This window comes from Tiliqua scincoides, chromosome 7 (genome assembly GCF_035046505.1).
Source record: "Tiliqua scincoides isolate rTilSci1 chromosome 7, rTilSci1.hap2, whole genome shotgun sequence".
In the NCBI taxonomy this organism is placed as follows: domain Eukaryota; kingdom Metazoa; phylum Chordata; class Lepidosauria; order Squamata; family Scincidae; genus Tiliqua; species Tiliqua scincoides.
Window position 1 is genome coordinate 77,563,584 of NC_089827.1, and position 21,287 is coordinate 77,584,870.

The window sequence follows — 21,287 nt, forward strand, 5'->3', positions numbered from 1 at the left end:
AATTTCCTGCCCTCTGGATAATACTTAAAAAATTCCACACTGCCTCATGGCTGACCTTCTTTCATCCCTACGTGTAACAGATAGCCTTCCAAATAAATAAATTTTCCAAGAGCTGAACTGTTATAGTAAGGGCTGCTGATGAATAAAAAATATCTTCAGTATTGATCCTCAAATTTTATTTAAAATTAATTTAAGAAAACAATTAACAGATCTTTACTGTTTAATTAGATCTTTACTCTAACAGATCTAATTACTCTTTAACTTTGAGGTTCTATCTACTCCTAGGCATACATTCCAAGACTGACTTGGTTTTTATACTGACTTGATTTTTATACACTGTGCTCATAATTGCTTTTCCTAATCAAATACTAACTTATATTGGTTAAGGGGGGAGACCTCATAGTTATCGTAGACCTTTTTGCAAGAGGTACAGTAGTTTTCCCTGTTTGCCAGGCTTGGCTGATGGGAGAAATTGACATAGTTTAGCAGATTAGAACTACTGTATATGCTGTACAGCATTTTATTTTTCTTTCCATTTCACTTCTTACCCTTTGCTTATACAATAGCAGGGAATTAAGTTGACGTCAGTGTTCAGTGCATAACAACACTTGGGTAATCTTAATCTTCAGAAGCATTTCAGTTTTTCATAAGCAGAGCCCAATCCTGTGGGCTGTGAGCACCACCTGGGTGTCATAAAAGTACTGTAAATAGCTTTTCAATATCCAGCAAGTAATTAGCACAGGCAGGAATGCCTGTGCCATCTCATGGACACCACATCCTGCCCACTAGCTGCCAGTGAATATAAGGTTTGTGCCGGGAGGGGGAGAGGGGCGGTGGGAGGGTGGTCCAGAGGGGGTGTTTCTGAGCAGGTCAAACAGGTGGTTCAGGTTTGGGAGGGGCTGGGGCAGCAGAGCATCCTAACCCCCATCGTAAATAGCTGGCACAGATCCAAGTAACCCCATCAAGCAGGCTGGAATGAATGTTCCCTTACCCCAAGGAGACCTTTCACCTGCTCAGTTGCAGTGAGGGATACAGCATAGGCCTGGAGGCCCCACTGCACCAGCGCTGCATAGGATTGCACTGTCAGTAAGAGAATTTTCACTTGGTACGTAGGTTTGCAATAATTTATGAGGATGTGTGTGTGGCAAGTAGCTGAAACATCATGTATCACAAAATACATCTGGGAGAGGGCACTGATCACCACATGCCAAGTGCTGAATGGATAGTTGCCAACCTGTAGTCTGTCCAGAAGTGATAGCCCTGTTCAGCTTGAGTGTGAAAAGACACAGCTTCAACAGGCATGAGTAATATGAACTCATTGTTCCAACCGTATGCATCTGTGAAGAACCTAACTACGTTTATACCCCAAAGCCAATGTTATCTGCCCGTAACACAAGAAGCCTGTGCTGGCCAGACCTTTGCCACAGTAAGCAGCCACACTACAAATGAATGTTTGATGAATAATAACATACATTGCAGTGATTGAGACGTCTTTGTGAATTTGTTGTCATACCATTTGAACACGCACACACCCCTTTGTTGCAGCTTGAATCTTACAGCTTGATGCTGCAATGGCTGATCCTGCACTGATCAAAGGGGATATCTGTCTGCTTTGTTAAGGATGCAAAAGAAAAACAGTTGCCTTCCAGAAAGTTATTTAGAGTTTGGAATGAACCTCACCAGCTGCGACAGGTGTAATTGTGGCCTGTGCATTACATGGTGGATTGGGGTTGTGCACCAGAGAAAAGATACTACTCCCTACCACTGCTGCAAGCACTGAAATATTTTCAGTTTTGGAACTTAGGGGAAGAGGGTTGACACTTGAAGGATTACAATTGACAAGCAACATTTTGAAAAGGAATCCCCCAAAGACAAAGTGGGGAAAGTGATTTACAAAGAACAAGCATAAGACAATTGATACTGTCCCTAGTCAATAGGGCCTGTTAGTAATAACTCTGCATAAATCAAACCGGTGGGCCATATTGGGTATGGGAAAGGTGTCACCCCAGCCAAGTGCCACCCCCCCAGTCAAGTGTCACCACCAAGTTTAATGAAGGGCAACATTCTATCTCCCCCCCTCCCACAGTCAGTCAGATGCTAACTGAGAGCAAAACAACCATGGCACCAGAGGTGTAATCACAACAGGTAGTTGGCAACCTTCAGTCTCGAAAGACTATGGTATCGCGCTCTGAAAGGTGGTTCTGGCACAGCGTCTAGTGTGGCTGAAAAGGCCGATTCGGGAGAGACAATCCCTTCCACACTGGGAGCAAGTGCAGTCTGTCCCTGGTCTATGGGCCTTCCTTCTTTGCCTCTTAGCCTCAGACTGTTGACCAAGTGTCTCTTGGGAAAGGCCATGCTGCACAGCCTGCCTCCAAGCGGGCCGCTCAGAGGCCAGGGTTTCCCACTTGTTGAGGTCCACTCCTAAGGCCTTCAGATCCCTCTTGCAGATGTCCTTGTATCGCAGCTGTGGTCTACCTGTAGGGCGCTTTCCTTGCACGAGTTCTGTTGTGGTTACCCTGCTTAAACTAGTTTGTGAATGTTCCCTTTTTCCTATTCAGTTTCCAAGGCTAGTGTTGTTGCTTGTTTGCTAGTAAGGTTGTTATGTAGGTAGAATGAAAATCTTGCTGCAGATTCTGTTGGCAAGTTAAACAGCCCAGTCTCAACTAACTTTCCAGTGCAGCAGGGTGCACACTGCATCCTATGGTGGGAGGGGCCCAGTCCCAGAGGCCTCCTCAAGGTAAGAGGACAAACGTTTCCTTATCTCAAGGCTGCATTGCAGCTGCATCAGCACTGGAAAGTTGTTTAGGATTGGGCTGAACATGTATATATCTTTTTATTTTATGCTTTTCTCTCTGTGTAGTAAGTAGATCATGCTGAGAGAGCGACTGGCCTGAGCTTCATGGCTGATGGGGGATTTGAACCCATGTAGTCCAGTGTTGTCTGCATTGTGCTAAGTTTAGTCCCAGTTGGAAAGGATTCAGCTAATTCACGCAGCTTTATGCTTGGTACCAGGTCATGGGCACAAGGGCATATGATAGTCCTTTCTAGCTGAAATGAAGCCACTTTTGATCTGATCATGCCTGAATGAGAGACTGTCTAGGAACCCCATGTACACCTCTATGGGTTCCATGATGGAAGAAAGATGGGATATGAATAAATGTATTGTCATTGCCCCAGATTGAGCTTGATCACATGCAGTGCATCTCAACAGGCTTGGCATCAGGTTCAGCCTGGTTGGGCCCTGGACGAGGGTCCACGCCTATCACAGTCCTCACTTGGTCAGACCAATCCCTAAACTCTCAATACTGGTAGCACTCAGTGTAGCATCAGGAGACCCAGTGCAGGGCTTTGTCCTGGGATTCCAGCAAGCTGGCGCTAGCCCTGCACTGCAGTCAAGGTGACTTTTGTCTTACTCTGATAATCTTCAGGTATTGTCTGAAGAAGCCCTGAGCCACCTTAATTCACAATTAGAGCTATATTGTAGTCCAATGTATTTAAAAGACTTGAATACAAGGTGTCTCCCAAAAATGTGTACATATTTTAATGAGCTCGAATTCATATATACTTTTTTGCAGAAAACCTGCAGCACTGGAATATCTAAGGGAAGCAACCAAAGAGATGTGTGGAACCACCCCAGCACATGTCTGCAGATCCCTTAGTCAACCATGTCAGCAGTGTAGAGATGCCAGTGGGGAACCTTTCAAGCACTTGGTCCAATTAATTGATTGACTGGATAAAGCAGCTGCTTCTATGTATGTCATATGCAGTATATGTGTAAATAATAGCATAGTAAATTTAACAGTATAAAGTGCGTAGCCAAATATGTGCATTTACTGCAAGTGTTATTAGGATTAGGATTATTCCAGAGGAATCAACAGGACCTTGTTGTAAAGACTAAACGCTTCTGTCTTCGAAGAATATGTAACATGTAGCTAAGCCAGTGAGTGTCAGTGTGAGATTTAACAGTTAAACATATTCTTATAAAATGGTCTGTCACTTTAGCTTCAAATGGGCAGCCCAATCCTATTCAGCGCTGGTGCAGCAGGGCCATATGACCCATGCTGTATGCAGCGCTGGGTTTGAGCAGGCTGGCGGTCTCCTTGGATAAGAACATTTGATCCCTTACCCTGTGTCGAGTCCCAGCTTGCCCAATGGGGTGATCTGCACCAACAAAGTTGCTGGCACAAGTCCAAGAAGCCCCTTGTATGGCTTCCAGGTCCAGGAGGAGAAATAGGATATGGTGGAGGCCTCCTCCATGGACCCCACCCCACCCTGCCCTTCCCTGCCTCAAATTATCCCTTCTCCCCCTCTGTTTTACCCTCCCCCACCCCTGTGCCACTCGGTGCTGTACTTGCCAGCTTCAGAGGCTGCAGACCCAGAGCCAGCCGGCTGGCTCAGGCCTTCCTTGCCAGCACTACCTGTTCACACAGCGCCACAAATGTGCTTTATGGCACACTTGGAACACCTGGCACTGATGCAACACGAGGATTGTTTACCGTAAGTTTACCTTTTTCCTTTTTATCTCACATTTCATCTAACATACAAAATGAGTATTAACCTGCATATTATTTTAGGTAACTTACTTGGGGGAGGGAAAAGAAGGGGAAAGCTAGTTGACAGGTGCAGGCAGTGGCTTGGCATCCCAAGCTTGAGATGTTAAATATTTTTTTTCCATCTCTACCCTTAAGAGGAATCCCAAGAGGGTCATCCTGTCTTTCCTTTGTAGCAATTAAAGCTAAATTTAATTAAACAGGCTCTTTAATCCTGTTTAAACTCTCTAGCAGTGGGAAGCTAGAATTAAGAAGCTTCCCAAGAATAATCAGCGTTTCATCTTCTCAGCAGCCTCCTTGTCCCTCAGCAACAGAATTTGGAGCTATTGCAACCTACCCTACAAGTTTCATTTGGAGCCAGGAACCTGATTTTCTACCTCAGAAATGTCTAAAATGGTGTAAGCAGTTGTTAAGCTGAATAAAATGCACAGCATTTTATCATGCTAGAACCACGTGCAGATTTGTCAACCCCAGACTTCAGAACACAAGCAGCCCAGATTTTCAGCTGATTTTCTTTTAAGCAAATCTCCTGGTGTTTACTGGGATGAGTAGAACAACAGCCAGTGTGAAACAAAACCAGTCAGAATTCTGAATGTTTGAGACCCTGTAGTTGTGTTTTCCAACTTGTTCTTTATAAGCATAAAAAAAACAAATCATCCCCTTGTGACTTGCAAGCTGCAGCCTGAGAGCCCCATCTTTTTAGTATTCTGCCTTTCCTCCAATAGGGTGGCATAAAAGTTTCTCCCACCCCCATTTAATTCTTACAACAATCTTTTGGTGCAGGTTACATCTCAGAAGATAGAGAATTGGTAACTGATTCAGAGTGAACTTTGTGGCTGGGCAGGAATGTGAACCGCTGCTTCCCCACTCCTACATCCTGGCTTTTCTAAATGCAAGTTTATTTAGAGGTCCCACTGTGTTCTGTGGTGCTTGCTCCTAGATTAGATTGCAGCCTAATAGCCCAGTTCTACCCAATTTCCCAGTGCAGATGCAGCCACAATGCTGCCCCACGGTCAGGGAACAAATATTCCTTTACCTTGAGGAGGTCTCCATGACTGCCCCACCACCACAGGATGCAGCGCATGCCCTGTTGTCACGGCTGCATCCATGCTGGGATGTTGGATCGGACTGGGCTGTAAATCGCTGGTTGAAATAATATTTCAATAACCAAATGGTTAGAGAACTTTCAGAGATTTGGTTAATTCTGTATGAATCCTTGATCATTTATTTTATGCTCTGTGTCATTGCTCTGTCATTGAGACTGCTTTATGCAAAGTGTGGTTGCTCTCCTCTTCCATTATTTACCCCGTGTACTTTAATTGCCTTTGGCAGCGTGCCTCAAATGCAGAGGATTTAGTGTGTGACCTTTTTAAAGAGCATGGAACCAGTAGCAAAATATATTAAATATTTGAATAAATGTAAATAAATCTATGACACACTCACAGGGAAGAGTGGAAGATTGTCCTCCAAAATGCTCTTGTCGAAAGATTCTTGAATGCTTAGCATTTGCAGCAGTGCTACAAAGGAGAGAGTCATTTGAAGGAGAGTTATTGAAGTCATTTTCTACTCTTAGAGAGCTCTCAGAGCGCAAGGGGGGGATGCACGCGATGTATTCATTTTAAAGCTTCATTCAGCTGAAAGCAAGGTTTCAACTACATCCTGGCAACTCTTGTGGGATTGCCAGCCACCTATCATGATTCCATTGAGCTAGCTGTAAGCACAGTCTTCTACAGGGTCCCGGAGTATATTAATTCTTTTCCTTTTTAGATTTTCTTTTCACAGTTTTCAGTAGCTTTGGCCTTTTGGCAGTGAGGGAGGCCTGATACTGCATGGGGGGAAAATGTTTTTGTGTGAGTGTCATGTCCGAAGGCATCTCTTCACCAGACCAAAGTGGAGGACAGGATGTGTCATGCACCACGTGCCCCTGAACATTGTTGTTAATGCTGTGTGTCATTCCTAACCTGCCTCTGCCAGCACTACAGACAGAAGTCATTGCAAGATTAAAGAGAGGCAGAGTTTTGGACCAGCATGGCAGCTGGTCTCTGATATGCCACTTTATTCTTAGCTCCAGTTTCATTTCCAGCATCAGTGTGAGACAACCGAAACTGCTGCTGAATTCAAAGCTCCATCCCAAGCTCAGTTCTTTGCAGATGCTAGTATGAGAAGCATGCACCTCTGCTTCATTTGATCAATAACATTTCCAGATCAAACTGGGACATTTAATGCAAGAGAAGACTCTGTTCCTTTCCTTGATTTGACCTCAAGTTCCCAGACCCCACCAGCCAAAGAACAAAAGACAGACTTTGCTGTGTGATCAACATGAAGGACAGATGTAGTGCCAGCACTTAATTGCTGGCACAGATGGCCATTTTCTGCAGGAGAGAAGGTTCTAGAAATGTTGCACAGCATTGCTTGCTGCTACCAAGTTGTGGGCAGGCAGAGTGCCACCCATTCAGATGTGCTGGAGCACAGGCAACCAAATGACTATCAGCTGTGATTATGAATAGCCAAGAACAGAAAACAAAGGCTCCTGCAGCCACATGGAGAGTTTTGGCACTCTTAGCATATCTTACTGAGAAGCATCTTAATACAAGCTCAGTGGTGGTTTTGGGTTTGGTGTGCCAGGATCTGACTGGTTGATGGGATTCAAGAATCACAGTTAGTGCAGAAGAATAGCAGTTGTATCATCTCTAGCAGCAAAAGACAAGTAATTTGGTAGAACTTGGGAGACAAACTAATTTTGTTTTGACATCTTTTGTAGGGCACATGAAACTGATTGAGAAGATTTGGGAAGGATGTAGTTGGTGTGCATGTACTAAGTGGGGGGAGAGAGACACAACCACAACAAATTAAGAAATAAAAACAAAAGAAGACTTTTGGGCTACAGGCATGCTAAACTTATTGTGAATATAATGTTCATTCAAGCAGCAAACTTTTTGTAGCCAAAGAACCACCAATAAATACTCCTTATTCAAACTTCCAGAGGTGCTGTCAGCCTCAATATTGCTTTTAGTTTCTGAAGTTTGCTTGCCAAGCACTAGAGGGGCGAATGATAACTGGCAGGTCCAAATCCAGGAGAGAATGTTGAAGATTTGCCAAGAGATGATGTTGATGAAAATTATCGCTAGTCACAGCCTGACCATTTAGGGCACAACAATAGGTCTAGGGATGAACAAAGCTGCAAACCAGTAGGTCAGCAAGCGCCATCTGCAGCATGTGCACCTGTGCCTCCAGAACAGGGGGTGCTCCGACCATCATCCCCTCACCTATCTTGAGTTGCCTCTAGTGCAGGGGTGTCCAAACTTTTTGGCAGGAGGGCCACATTATCCCTCTGACACGGGGGCCAGGGAAAAAAAGAATTAATTTACATTTCAAATTTGAATAAATTTACATAAATGAATATATTAGAGATGGAACTTATATGTCTGAATGAAGGTCTTGGAATAGCTTAGAGCCTTTAAAAGGCCTTGCACAACTATGTAAAGCAGTACAACAGGCTCATCTGGATGAACAGGACACTTGCTAGAAAGCTTTCTTACATGGCTATAGGAAATATTATGGTGTTAGAGGCAAAAAGTGCATCAGGCTGAACTGTGCTGTGCGTATATGATGAATTAGTGGTGAGAGTCTCCTGCCGCTCCCCAAGAGGCAAACAGGTTGTGTTGTGCTTCTGTGGGTCTTGGAAAATAATTTTTTGGTAAATGAGGCCAGTGCAACGCTTGGACAGCCAACCCCTTCTCAGGCTTATGTGTACTCCAAGCTGTGAACATAAACCACAAAATGCATCATATGGACTGGCTTTTTGCTTTACTGTATTGTAATTATTATGTAAACAACCTTGTCATTGCAACATGCTAGTTCTCTCAAGGTATTAAGCAGTGAGAATGCTCACGGGGTTTTGTTTTGCTGGTAAGTGAACTGGTTGATGGGAATACAGACGTCTTGGTGGAGTTGAGCATAATTCTAGGGCACTAAAAGCTCCATAGCAATTAGCAGTAATTTGGTATTTACTCTTAGTAATGATGGAGCCTATGTTAATCCAATATTGGCTCATGCGGTTATGCAAGGTACACCAACATACATTGTACACATAAATGTTATATGTTATGATGGCGCGAACATTGTAAAAAAAAAACTCTGGTAGATCTCCGGGCCTTGCTGGGTTTCAAAGTAGCTCTCGAGCCAAAAAAGTGTGAGCACCCCTGCTTTAAAGTGTTAGTGGGTGCAGAGCCCTAAGTTTTTCAGGGAGCATCACCGCAGCATGCAAGGGGCCCCACCTTCTCCCATCTGGAACCATTCCAGGTGGTGGGAGCAAAACGGAGGCGTACAAGCGGAATGGCTCCAAAGGAGAGGGTCTGCTTGCATGCCGTGCTGAGGCTCCCTGCAAAACGTAGTGCTTTGCAGCCCCTCTAGCTACACCACTGCATCTTGGGGGAGGATTTTCCTACAGATGTTGAAGCCCTTCCTCATTCCAAAGTCAGGACCCAGAGTGAGGTGCATACAGGCTTTGCATGCTCACAGGTGTCTTGTCAGTGTTCATTTGTCACAAGATGCCCATGCCGAACCCCAAGCTACTTTTCCAGATTCTCACAGTTAAAAAAGCAGATTGGAAGTGTAGCATAAGAACCTGTGTAGCTGCCTGTTATGGAGTCAGGCCAGTGCCCTCCTAGCTCGGTATGACCTTTTATGACTGGCAGTGGCTTTCCAGGGCTCAGACACACGTCTTTCCCTGCCCTACCTAACAATCTCAGGGACTTAACCTGGGACCTTCCATGTGCTAAACAGGTTCTCTACACCTGAGCTGTGGTCCTTAAGGGAAGAGGAAGTGTGGTCATGGTGTAGGTGCTGCTTTCCCTTGTTTCCTCCTTATAAGAGCCTTTGTGCTAAATCCTGTTCTTAAAACTTGGGGGGAGGTGGAGAGGCATTTTAACACAGTGCTGGGATTTTGCAAAGTATCTTCTGTAAGACTTGCTATAGATGGAGATCATGTACCAAAGCCTGTCCCAGATCGTAGTCCAAATATTGAAAGGCCTGACAGGGTTGCAGGGCCAATGAAGAAAGGAAGCACAGTTTTAAAAAGGAAACGAACGTAACATTCTCTGCAATGAGAGACTCCTTTAAGAAAAAAAAATTACCAGCTGTGATTACAGCACCAAGTGAAAACAGATGCTTTCATGCTTGAAGATATGAATGTTCCAACCTCCAGTTACCTCATGCTTCACATTGCAATCAATGTCACTTCTCAAGGTGGAGATTTTTACCCAGTAACAGCAATTTCAGTATACAGTGTGGATAGACATTATACAGCGTGGATAGAACTGGCACAGCTCCATCTTTTCCTTGTAAGTTCTAACACGAACAGCATGTGATTGACATGATGTCATTATACTGAGAGTCTTCCTCCTCCCCACCTGCAAATGATGTGAAGTGGGGGGCAGGGAGACTTAACATTTCAGTGACATCATGCTCTATACCAGCTGTTTTCACAGTGTGCTGCGAGGCAGCCTCAGGTGTGCCGCGGGGCCCGGAGGAGGCAGGCAGCAGCCAGGAGCGCAGGGGAGAAGTGGCTGCTTTGACCCTCATGCAGTAGCCAGGGGAAAAAGGAGCAGCTGTGGCTGCTTTGCATCTCCTGCTGCTGAGTGAGAGGAAGGCTGCAACCCGATCCTCATTTACCTCGGAGTAAGCCCCGTTGACTATTATGGGGCTTACTTCTGAGTAGACACGCCTAGGATTGGGTATCAAGTCCACCCCGCATGCTCATTGGGCAGCTAGAGAAGCCTGCGGAGTGAGTGAGAAAAAGAGAGGCAGGAACAGGTGAGCAGGTAGGAAGGAGCGAGACTGCTGAGCCACCAGCCCAAGAACTGGCTGGCTCAAAGGGTCCTGGTGCCCCCTGCCTTGTCTTTTATCTTTCAGGGGAAGGGCTGTGGGCCACAATCACCTGGGAGTAAACCCCATTGACTATAGTGGGGCTTACTTCTGAGTAGACATATTGCCTAGGATTGGGCTTTTGGTCGCACTCTTTTTTCTTAAATACAGGATCAGGCAATTGGCACTTCTCCCCACCCCACTCCCTTCCCCCCAAATCTCATAATTGCAGTCAGCACCTCTCTTACTGCCCCTCCCTTCACTCCTCCTTATCTTCCAAAGGTCCAGAATCACTTTCCTCACATTCCCCCCCCCACTCCAGCTGAATCCTGCACTTCTTTCAGATGTGTCTTCTTTGCCCCTCCCCCCCACTGTGTGCTCAGTCTGACCTCTCTTTGCCAGCACTTTCTGGCATTACACTTTAATAACAACATTTTTCCTCCTTTCCAGAATCACATATACTCTCCAAACTTCTTGTGAGTCTTTGGCTGCAATCCTAACCACACTTTCCTGAGAGAAAGCCCCATTGAACAAAATAGGACTTACTTCTGAGTAGACCTGGTTAGAATTGTGTCCTTTGTCATGTAATGATTTAATTGTATTAATTATATTAATTGTAATGTAGTAATTTAATGTAAGTACAAAACTGTACTTGTAGTGTGCCTTGACCATTTTAGTGCCTTGTCAGTGTGCCGTGAGCTGAAAAAGGTTGAAAATGGCTGCTCTATACTGTATTACTTGCATTAGAAGTTACAAGGAGGAGAGGAAGGACAGACGTGGCATGGCAGCAGTTCAGTGTCTCTTAAATCAGTGTTCTTAAATCAACTCTCCCCTGGGGGCTGGGGATAAGAATAGGCTCTCAGTTTGGCTGTACTTGTCATAAGAGGCAACTAAACAGCCACCGGGTAGATGGGGTAGATGGGACTCCTTAGCCTGGGAAAGCAGCTCATCTGAGAGAAGGAAAACTCTGATCCCAAACCTCCACTGCCTTGTGGCTACATCCAGTTATGGAAAAGGCTTCAGGAGTCAACCTCGAGGCAAAATCCGCAGCCGGAGTCCCTGAGGCAGTTCATGGCTGAACACAGTCACGTTCTGGCAACTCCTGCGACGCCGCTGGAACCAACCGTATTGGCCTCTGCCTTTCCATTGGACCATTTCAGTGACGTGGAGAGGGGGGATTTGCTACATGGGTAACAGCCTATCCTCCATACCTGCTTTACCCAGCCTTTGCGCACTGGAGAGGACACTCTGTTCCAGAACCATCATTCAGAGCGTGACACCATAGTCTTCCGAGACTGAAGGATGCCAACAAGAAAATAAAATATTCCCTTATGCAATCCGTTTTGACATGCACGTTGGGGGAAGAATACCAGGCAAATCTCTAACAAAAACCCTTGACTTCCGACGGGCGGACTTCCCCCAAATGAGGAGGCTGGTTAGAAGGAGGTTGAAAGGGAGGGTAAAAAGAGTCCAATCTCTCCAGAGTGCATGGAGGCTGCTTAAAACAACAGTAATAGAGGCCCAGCAGAGGTGTATACCGCAAAGAAAGAAGGGTTCCACTAAATCCAGGAGGGTGCCCGCATGGCTAACCAGCCAAGTTAGAGAGGCTGTGAAGGGCAAGGAAGCTTCCTTCCGTAAATGGAAGTCTTGCCCTAATGAGGAGAATAAAAAGGAACATAAACTGTTGCAAAAGAAATGTAAGAAGGTGATACGGGAGGCCAAGCGAGACTATGAGGAACGCACGGCCAGTAACATTAAGGGGAATAATAAAAGCTTCTTCAAATATGTTAGAAGCAGGAAACCCGCCAGAGAAGCGGTTGGCCCTCTGGATGGTGAGGGAGGGAAAGGGGAGATAAAAGGAGACTTAGAGATGGCAGAGAAATTAAATGAGTTCTTTGCATCTGTCTTCACGGCAGAAGACCTCGGGCAGATACCGCTGCCCGAATGGCCCCTCCTGACCAAGGAATTAAGTCAGATAGAGGTTAAAAGAGAAGATGTTTCAGACCTCATTGATAAATTAAAGATCACCGGGCCCTGATGGCATCCACCCAAGAGTTATTAAGGAATTGAAGAATGAAGTTGCAGATCTCTTGACTAAGGTATGCAACTTGTCCCTCAAAATGGCCACGGTGCCAGAAGATTGGAGGATAGCAAATGTCACGCCTATTTTTAAAAAGGGAAAGAGGGGGAACCCGGGAAACTATAGGCCGGTCAGCCTAACATCCATACTGGGTAAGATGGTGGAATGCCTCATCAAAGATAGGATCTCAAAACACATAGACGAACAGGCCTTGCTGAGGGAGAGTCAGCATGGCTTCTGTAAGGGTAAGTCTTGCCTCACAAACCTTATAGAATTCTTTGAAAAGGTCAACAGGCACGTGGATGTGGGACAACCCATGGACATTATATATCTGGACTTTCAGAAGGCGTTTGACACGGTCCCTCACCAAAGGCTACTGAAAAAACTCCACAGTCAAGGAATTAGAGGACAGGTCCTCTCATGGATTGAGAACTGGTTGGAGGCCAGGAAGCAGAGAGAGGGTGTCAATGGGCAATTTTCACAATGGAGAGAGGTGAAAAGCGGTGTGCCCCAAGGATCTGTCCTGGGACTGGTGCTTTTCAACCTCTTCATAAATGACCTGGAGACAGGGTTGAGCAGTGAAGTGGCTAAGTTTGCAGACGACACCAAACTTTTCCGAGTGGTGAAGACCAGAAGTGATTGTGAGGAGCTCCAAAAGGATCTCTCCAGACTGGCAGAATGGGCAGCAAAATGGCAGATGCGCTTCAATGTCAGTAAGTGTAAAGTCATGCACATTGGGGCAGAAAATCAAAACTTTAGATATAGGCTGATGGGTTCTGAGCTGTCTGTGACAGATCAGGAGAGAGATCTTGGGGTGGTGGTGTACAGGTCGATGAAAGTGTCGACCCAATGTGCGGCGGCAGTGAAGAAGGCCAATTCTATGCTTGGGATCATTAGGAAGGGTATTGAGAACAAAACGGCTAGTATTATAATGCCATTGTACAAATCTATGGTAAGGCCACACCTGGAGTATTGTGTCCAGTTCTGGTCGCCACATCTCAAAAAAGACATAGTGGAAATGGAAAAGGTGCAAAAGAGAGCGACTAAGATGATTAAGGGGCTGGGGCACCTTCCTTATGAGGAAAGGCTACAGCATTTGGGCCTCTTCAGCCTAGAAAAGAGACTCCTGAGGGGGGACATGATTGAGACACACAAAATTATGCAGGGGATGGACAGAGTGGATAGGGAGATGCTCTTTACACTCTCACATAATACCAGAACCAGGGGACATCCATCAAAATTGAGTGTTGGGCGGGTTAGGACAGACAAAAGAAAATATTTCTTTACTCAGCGTGTGGTCGGTCTGTGGAACTCCTTGCCACAGGATGTGGTGCTGGCGTCTAGCCTAGACGCCTTTAAGAGGGGATTGGACAAGTTTCTGGAGGAAAAATCCATTATGGGGTACAAGCCATGATGTTTATGCGCAACCTCCTGATTTTAGAAATGGGTTATGTCAGAATGCCAGATGCAAGGGAGGGCACCAGGATGAGGTCTCTTGTTATCTGGTGTGCTCCCTGGGGCATTTGGTGGGCCGCTGTGAGATACAGGAAGCTGGACTAGATGGGCCTATGGGGCTGTTCAGTGGGGCTGTTCTTATGTTCTTATGATCCAGTGGGGCTATTCTTATGTTCTTATGTTCTTACCTCAAGGAGCCTGCCAGCATTTCAGTAACCTCCATAGGATGCAGCAGAACTGCATTGGGGCCACTGCATCTCATGGGGGAGATTGGATTGTTTGGCTGCAATCCTATACGCACCTGGGAATTAGTCCAACTGAATACAATTAGACCTACTTCCAAGGAGGTGTGCATAGAATTGGGCTGTTAGTTTTCTGTCCTTAAACCACTTTCAGGTCATTTGTTAAAATGTTTACCTCATCTTTTGGTCCATCTGCAGGTGCCTTAAAGTCTTATCACGAAAGCCAAATGCAGAAATGTAACTTGAAACTCACAAAATATCAGGACACTGAACAGCCAATAAACTGACAAAGCACAAAAGTCAGCAGTAAAATTATCCAGACTTAATATAGCAATTAAAATGCTTATGCAACCAGCTTACCAGAAAGCTTTCTGGAACAAAAGGCCTTGGACACGCTCCTAAAGGACAGGGTGGACTTGGCAAAAGTCTGTGGGACTTCCACAAAATAGATGCCACCACCGAACAAGCTTTGATTCTCATAGCTACCAGTCGAACATCAAGCAGCCATGGCCAGGATTTTGTACAACTTTGCAGGGGAAGGGGTGTTTGTGAAAGAGTATTATCTGAGGTACCCTGGGCCCAAGACTGTCGGGGTTTTAAAAGTTGGAACCAGCATTTTAAATTGCTCTTGGGAATGAACTGATATCTAGTATAGCATTTTTAATGCTTGTATAACGTGTTCCTTTTGCCCAGTACCAGTTTGCAACCAGGTTGCTGCACTATGAACCAGCTGAGCAGTCTACACAGTAGAATATTATTGGACAATAATAATTTATTTTATTTGTGAACTGCTTAGTGAATTTTTTTGTGGAAAAGCGGTATATAAATACTGTTGTTAATAATAATGTGATTCTTGCTAAGTTGTGTAATGTAATACAAAAAAGTATCAAGTGCTTCATAAGTTTATGAACCTTTATGTGAAAAAGTTAGGCAGTTTGTTTTCCTGGCTTTGTCAACTTCTGTTATCTGTTTTCCTGTGTGTTCCCTTGCAGAGATTCGAGCTCAGCTGATAGAGCAACAGAAATGCCTGGAACAGCAGACTGAGATGAGGGTACAGCTTCTTCAAGACCTTCAGGATTTTTTCCGCAAGAAAGCTGAAATAGAGACTGAGTACTCTCGCAATCTAGAAAAGTTAGCAGAAAGGTTCATGGCAAAAACAAGAAGTACCAAGGATCATCAACAATACAAGTAAGCCAAAGCTCTTTACTTTGAATTGCTTTGTTTAGTATAATATTAAAATCACAGTATCTGTATTATACTTTTAATGGCACAAGGTCTGTTGACGTCGTTGATCCTTCTAATCAACTGGGAACTGGAGTAATACTGTGTGCATTTTATTGATGGAAAAGTGAAGCAGAGAGATGTAGTTTCCTGCTGTTCGAGTGAGCCCTGTAGAACTGCAGGCCTTGTTTGCTCTCTCATCTCCTATACTCACTGAGTGTCCTGTTTCTATAAACTACAGCTCAAGGCTTAGGCACAGTTAGAAACTGTAGTTTAACTCTGGTTTCCAAATCAGAATGTGAAACTACAGTTTGAAGTTGGTTTCACTTCCTGGTTTAGATGACAGAGTTAAAATACAGTTCCCAGCTTTGTATGACCCTCAGAACCGTGGATTACATAAACCAGGAATCCTTGCTGCATGAGCAGAGGAAGGATAGGGTTGTTCAGCAGGTTAGTGGCGAAAGAAGGATCTGAAGTCCAAATTTCTCTGGTTCTTGTCTGTACATCTGACTGACTTCATGTCTATCCAGTTATCCACTTGATCAGGTTAACTATGCAGTAGTGGCATAGTTTCTGGATTAAACACAGGCATTTGAATTAAGAAAACAGTGGGTTGCATCTAGACTCTAGAGCAGCGGTTCCCAAACTTTTTAGCATCAGCACCCACCCAAAAAAATCTCATTTTACCAGCTGCTCAGGCTTCTGTGGCTATACTGGCAATTGGGCAGCAGTGCTCCCAATGTTTCAAATCTTGATGCACATAGACTAATCTAGGCTATGGTGATTGGGCAGCAGTGCTCCCAGTGTTTAACCCTTGAAGCCTAATCTACCCTGTCAGTTTTGCAAACCACCAAAAATTGGGTGTGACCCACTGGTGGGCCATGGACCCACAGTTTGGGAACCACTGCTTTAGATAATAACATTCATGGAAGCTCTGCTGATGGAAGCCAGCTTCCCCATCCTGTCCTCCTTTATGAAGCTCCCGTGCTGCCTGGCTTTCTATGCATCCCTCCCCCCCCCACACACACACACCTTGTCACTGCCAGAAGGCCCCTGATTTTTCAGGAAGCTCAAGGGCTTGGGGGGGGGGGAGGAATGGAGTGGGCAAAGTGGCTTCCTTCACTGTAAACACTGGCTCAGGTGTACACTAAACTCTGGATGCAGCTCATTGTGTCTGCAATGGTCCTGTTGTCTTGAGAAGTTTGGGGGAAACTTGTGGAGGGAGGTGACCATCCTTTTCTCTTCAAACATTAGAGTGTGAGTGCAAGAAGCAGAAGCACAAGGACATAGTTACCTACTTGATGCTAATCCTAGTATTGTCCAAAGTATATTTTTGTCTTCCCCATCCACATGGCTTGTTTTCCCACAGTGAGCCTGAGAGTGCCTTGTCTTCCTGCATATTTCCCATCTTCCTTGTCATGCATTACAATTCTGAACTAGAAACACTAGAACTTGCCATCTGGACAAGTCTTTATTTTCTATTGTTTGTTAATTTCCTGCTTTGATATAATGCTGAGAAATAGGAACTACAATGTAAATTCTAAACATTCTGCATATTTTTGGTCTGATTACTCACACAGAACTCACGCCTTGTTAATGAATCTAACAGTCCAATCCTAACCTGCTGGGCCAAGTGGCCCATGCTGAAGCCACTGTAGGTAAGAAGCAGTCTGAAGGTCTCCTGAGGGTGGTATTTTGTCCCTTACCCTGAGTAAGGCCCCAGCCTGCCCAGTGGGGCTACTTGGATGCCGCTCAGCATGTTTCGGCCTTCAACCACGGGCTTGGATGCAATGCTGGCGGGCCAACGCAGTCCTTCCTGCTGACATTGCTCACTCTATAGTCATCACATACATACTTTACAATACTTTTGCAACACTCTGGGTCAGCGCAAAGGTCACTGGACTGGCAGAACCAGCACTTAGGCTGGCACTGTGTGTTAATTACACTTCCTGGTTCAGGGCTGTGGCAAACTTAGGGGGGTTTGGGATGCTCAGAGTTCTTGGCTCTTGAACCCTAAAGCCCTCAAGGCCCCCCTGTTCAGTAGTACTGCCACCACCCTGTATGTGCCAGTGCCTCAGTCCAGGGACACTGAGACCCTCTAGGCTTAACTCTATCCCTTGCAGGCACTGAGTGCTTTTTCCAATTAAAGCTTCAGTCCTCAGGTTACTAGACCTCAATGAGCACTTGGTAGCTTGCTGAACGTCTAGGCAGGATTCTGAACCTTTGTCTCCAACAGACAGAGAAACAACTTGGTAAAAGAGATTTTAGTTTATTAAGTACATAAGGTTACATAAAGTTACAGTAAGGCAGCAAATGCTAGAGGCATAAACATCTAGGAAACATATCTGCAATAAAATAATAAAACTAGCTGGCTATCTCTATTAATCCCTATCTCTCACCAGAGTCAGTTACTCTTGTAGATCTCTTAGCTCCAGGCTACCTGTGAGGCCAGATGCCCATGGTGGACAGTGGAGCTCACAGCGTGCAGGATGTTGCACCCAAAAACTCTGCCCAAGAAAAAGCGGACACACCCCTTGGGCACTCATTATTATACTTCTTATGCTAATAGTACTGAGGTGACTTCATACTTATTAGACTGTCCAATCAGAACTTTTGAGGACAGAACCTTCTCGAAGTGGGTCTGGTTGCCAGCCCTCCTAGTTCTTACCCTTTCCAACTGGAGATCCACAGCTGCACTTCATCAGCTTGATAGGGCACCTTTCTGTCTGCAAAGGTGCTACATTCCAATGGGTTGTAATTCTTGTTGTCTGTCCTTTCTGGCTAGCAAAGGAGAGACAACAATCTTTTTGTTTGTTTACTCACATTCTTGCAGCCAGGAACTGCTAGCCACTTCTCTGTTACTTAGTTTGGTTCAGGCTCTACATGCTAACCTAGGCCTAACATGTACATATTCATGACAAGGGTTCAGAAGTAACTAAATGGAGTAAGAACCGTCTCCCCATCCACCCATAAAATAGTTGCTGATATAATACTAGGAAGCTACCGATCATTCTTCAGCCATTTTGGTTGTGAACGCTGAAGTGTGATTAAGGGTGTTACAGAATCTCATCAGAGCCTGAATATGTTCATTAAAACCAGTAGTTCTTTAATGTACAATCATATTGTGGCCATGTCTCTGTTTGAAACTGGTAATATGCCTGCTGCAGGAAGGTATGTCAAACACACATATTATATCCAATATGTGCATTTACTAGGAAAGACCAGAACCTGCTGTCTCCAGTAAATTGTTGGTATTTACTCCTCAACCAAGTGAGACGGGAGAGCAAAGATCATGCAACTCTAAGCGATATCTACCTGAACAATGTCATCATGCGATTTATGCAGATCAGTGAAGATTCCACCAGGATGTTCAAGAAGGTACTTTGTTATGATTTTTCAGATTTTATATGGAGATGGAAGTGTCGGAAGGCATAAATTTTAAATGAATACTCTGCAGGAAACTTTGTAATGTAATAACTTATCCTACTTCAGCATATTACAAACTCCCTGGTGACATTTCTTACTGTAAAGGTAGCGAGGAAAGTGCTTTCTGTGATGGGGCTTTCAAGAACATACTCTTTAAATATAGGAAGGGTAAATGAAACAAACATTTGTATTAAGAGGTTTGTGTTATCTGCAGTAAAGGGGGAAAGAGGTCATACATTTAGAGCTCAATCCTAGATAGCACTTAAGCTGGTGCAAGTGGCTTGTGCCAGCATACAGGTGTTGTGAGCATGCCGTAAAGCACATTCTTGTCACCATGGGGGTTGGGGATGCCAACACAAGGATGCTTGCTGGCCTCCCTGCGCCAGAGCAAGCCCCAGCAAAGGTAAGTGCGCACCAGCTGGTGTGGGAGTTTCGAGTGAGCTGGCATTTGGGAAGGGTGGGAGGAGGACGTTTCATGGGCTTTCTGGGGTGGGTGGAGGAAGGGAGGGCAGCGAGTGGACTGGGCCCGGGAGTGGGGTTGGACCAGTCTCTGGCACTTAGGCTGAATCCTAACCACCTTCCCAAGCAGCCCAGCCTAACACCAGGATGCTCGAATCTGCGCCAGCAATTTAGCTGGCACAGATCCAAGTAGCCCCAATACAGTGGATGGGGCAATGCTCAGGGTAAGGGGAAAAGTAACTTCTTGCCCTGAGTTGCGCCAAAGCCACCTCCAACCCTGCGCGATATATATTTATGTGGGGGGTGAGGAACTGGAAAGCTTGGACTTATAAATGGGAATTTCCCCCAAATAAATAATGTAAATAGGAGTTAATGGGGACCTCATGTACATCTGTGCCTATATTGGTATAATTTTCTCCCACAAGAAACAATGGAATAAGATGGGGATAGGGTCTATAGAGCATACATAAAGTAGTATCCTCACTTGCAAGGGCAAGCCATTTCTGCCCAACATTGCATACACAACAGGGATAAAATGTGTACACCTGTGGGCTGGGCAGAAATGGGCTAGTGCACTTTGTAAACTTTACATCAGGTGACAAGTTGCAGAAGGCAGCAAATTGGGGGGTACCCCTTGCCCATCTGCAGCCTCTCCCAGCCTGCTGCCTCCATGGAGTCGGAAGCAACTGCATTCTCTTCAAGTGTGTGTGTACGCATGAGAGGAGGAGGGTTAGTGCTTACCTCTCTGCTTTGGCATTCAGAACCACAACTATTCCCTCCACCTCTGCCAATGGCCAGCAGAAGGAATGCTGGGAGCTCAGCAATCCATCCGTGGCCATTAGAGGCAGTAGTGGCAGCAACAGTGCTGGACACCAGGAGAGAGTGAGGTAAGTGAAACAGGTGGGGCCAAGGGGCTCACCTCTGTCACTCACCATCCTGTGCTTCTGTCTCCTTTTCTACCACTTTCTCTCATGGCCATTGGATAGAATGCTAGGAGTTCATCATTCCCTCTGTGGGCATTAGGGGAAGCAGCAGAGATGGCAGTGCTGGATGCCAAGGAAGCACGCATGCTGTCCATGCAGGCAGACAAATGGACCTCACGTGCTCACGCCACTAGGAAGATGCATAATTTGGGAAGTATGGTTGGCAGAATTGGGGGTGGCACAGCAATACTGGGAGAGATTCAGGCAGTGGTTTGGCAAAACCATCCCTCCCCCCATATCCTTTCATAACAATCCATAACACAGCGCCTATACCCCTTTTGAACCATTAATTTAATTATCCTCACATAAGTAATGATGTCCCCTTAACAACGTGGAAGGAGAAAGAAGAGCCTGCAGGCTTAGTGAAGGCAATCTAGTTATCTAGGGATGTCCCTTTAAGAGCTTGGAGGAGACAGAAGACCACGCAGGGTGGCAATGACTTGGTGGAGGTAATGACAGCACTCCCTGTCTGTCGCTGGACCTGCTGGTGCAGGTAAGGCAGTGGCAGGGGAGAGGAGAGGAACAGGAAACAGGGAGGCTGCTGGAGGGGTGAATCCAGTGGCAATGGCACAGACCAGATTCGGTCCTTCCTTTTTGCAGCTTCTGTGCCCGCTTTCTCTCCTTGGACTTGCACCAGAGATTTTGCTGGCGTGGGCCTGAGGAGACCCGTAGCAGAGTAGCAGGCTTACAGAGGAGGAAGGGGATCTAAATCTTATATTTTGTATGTAAGATTTAAGTCTACTTGTATTTTGTATATTTTATTAACCTAGTGATCATAGTGTGTTTAAATAGGTGAATCACTATAGAGATTTGAAGCTATAGACTTATTTAACCTGTGAGCAGCCTGATACTAAACTACCCTGCAGATTGGCATCTTATTTTCTGTTCCATTTAGCCCAATCCTATTCAACTTTTCAGTGCTGATGCAGCCGCAGTGCAGCTCTGAGGTAAGGGAACAAACAGTCCCTTACCTTGAGGAGACCTCTGTGACAGCCACCCCCACCAC

General features: G+C 45.4%; 1 protein-coding gene across 1 annotated transcript in view; it reads left to right on the forward strand.

Moving 5' to 3' along the window:
• SRGAP1 (SLIT-ROBO Rho GTPase activating protein 1) overlaps nt 1-21,287 on the forward strand; it is a 133,285-nt gene that overhangs the window by 60,421 nt on the left and 51,577 nt on the right. Inside the window, exons 2-3 of the mRNA XM_066634383.1 lie at nt 15,185-15,380; nt 18,629-18,791. Coding sequence (XP_066490480.1) covers nt 15,185-15,380; nt 18,629-18,791 — 359 coding nt within the window. The remainder of the gene's footprint in view (nt 1-15,184; nt 15,381-18,628; nt 18,792-21,287) is intronic.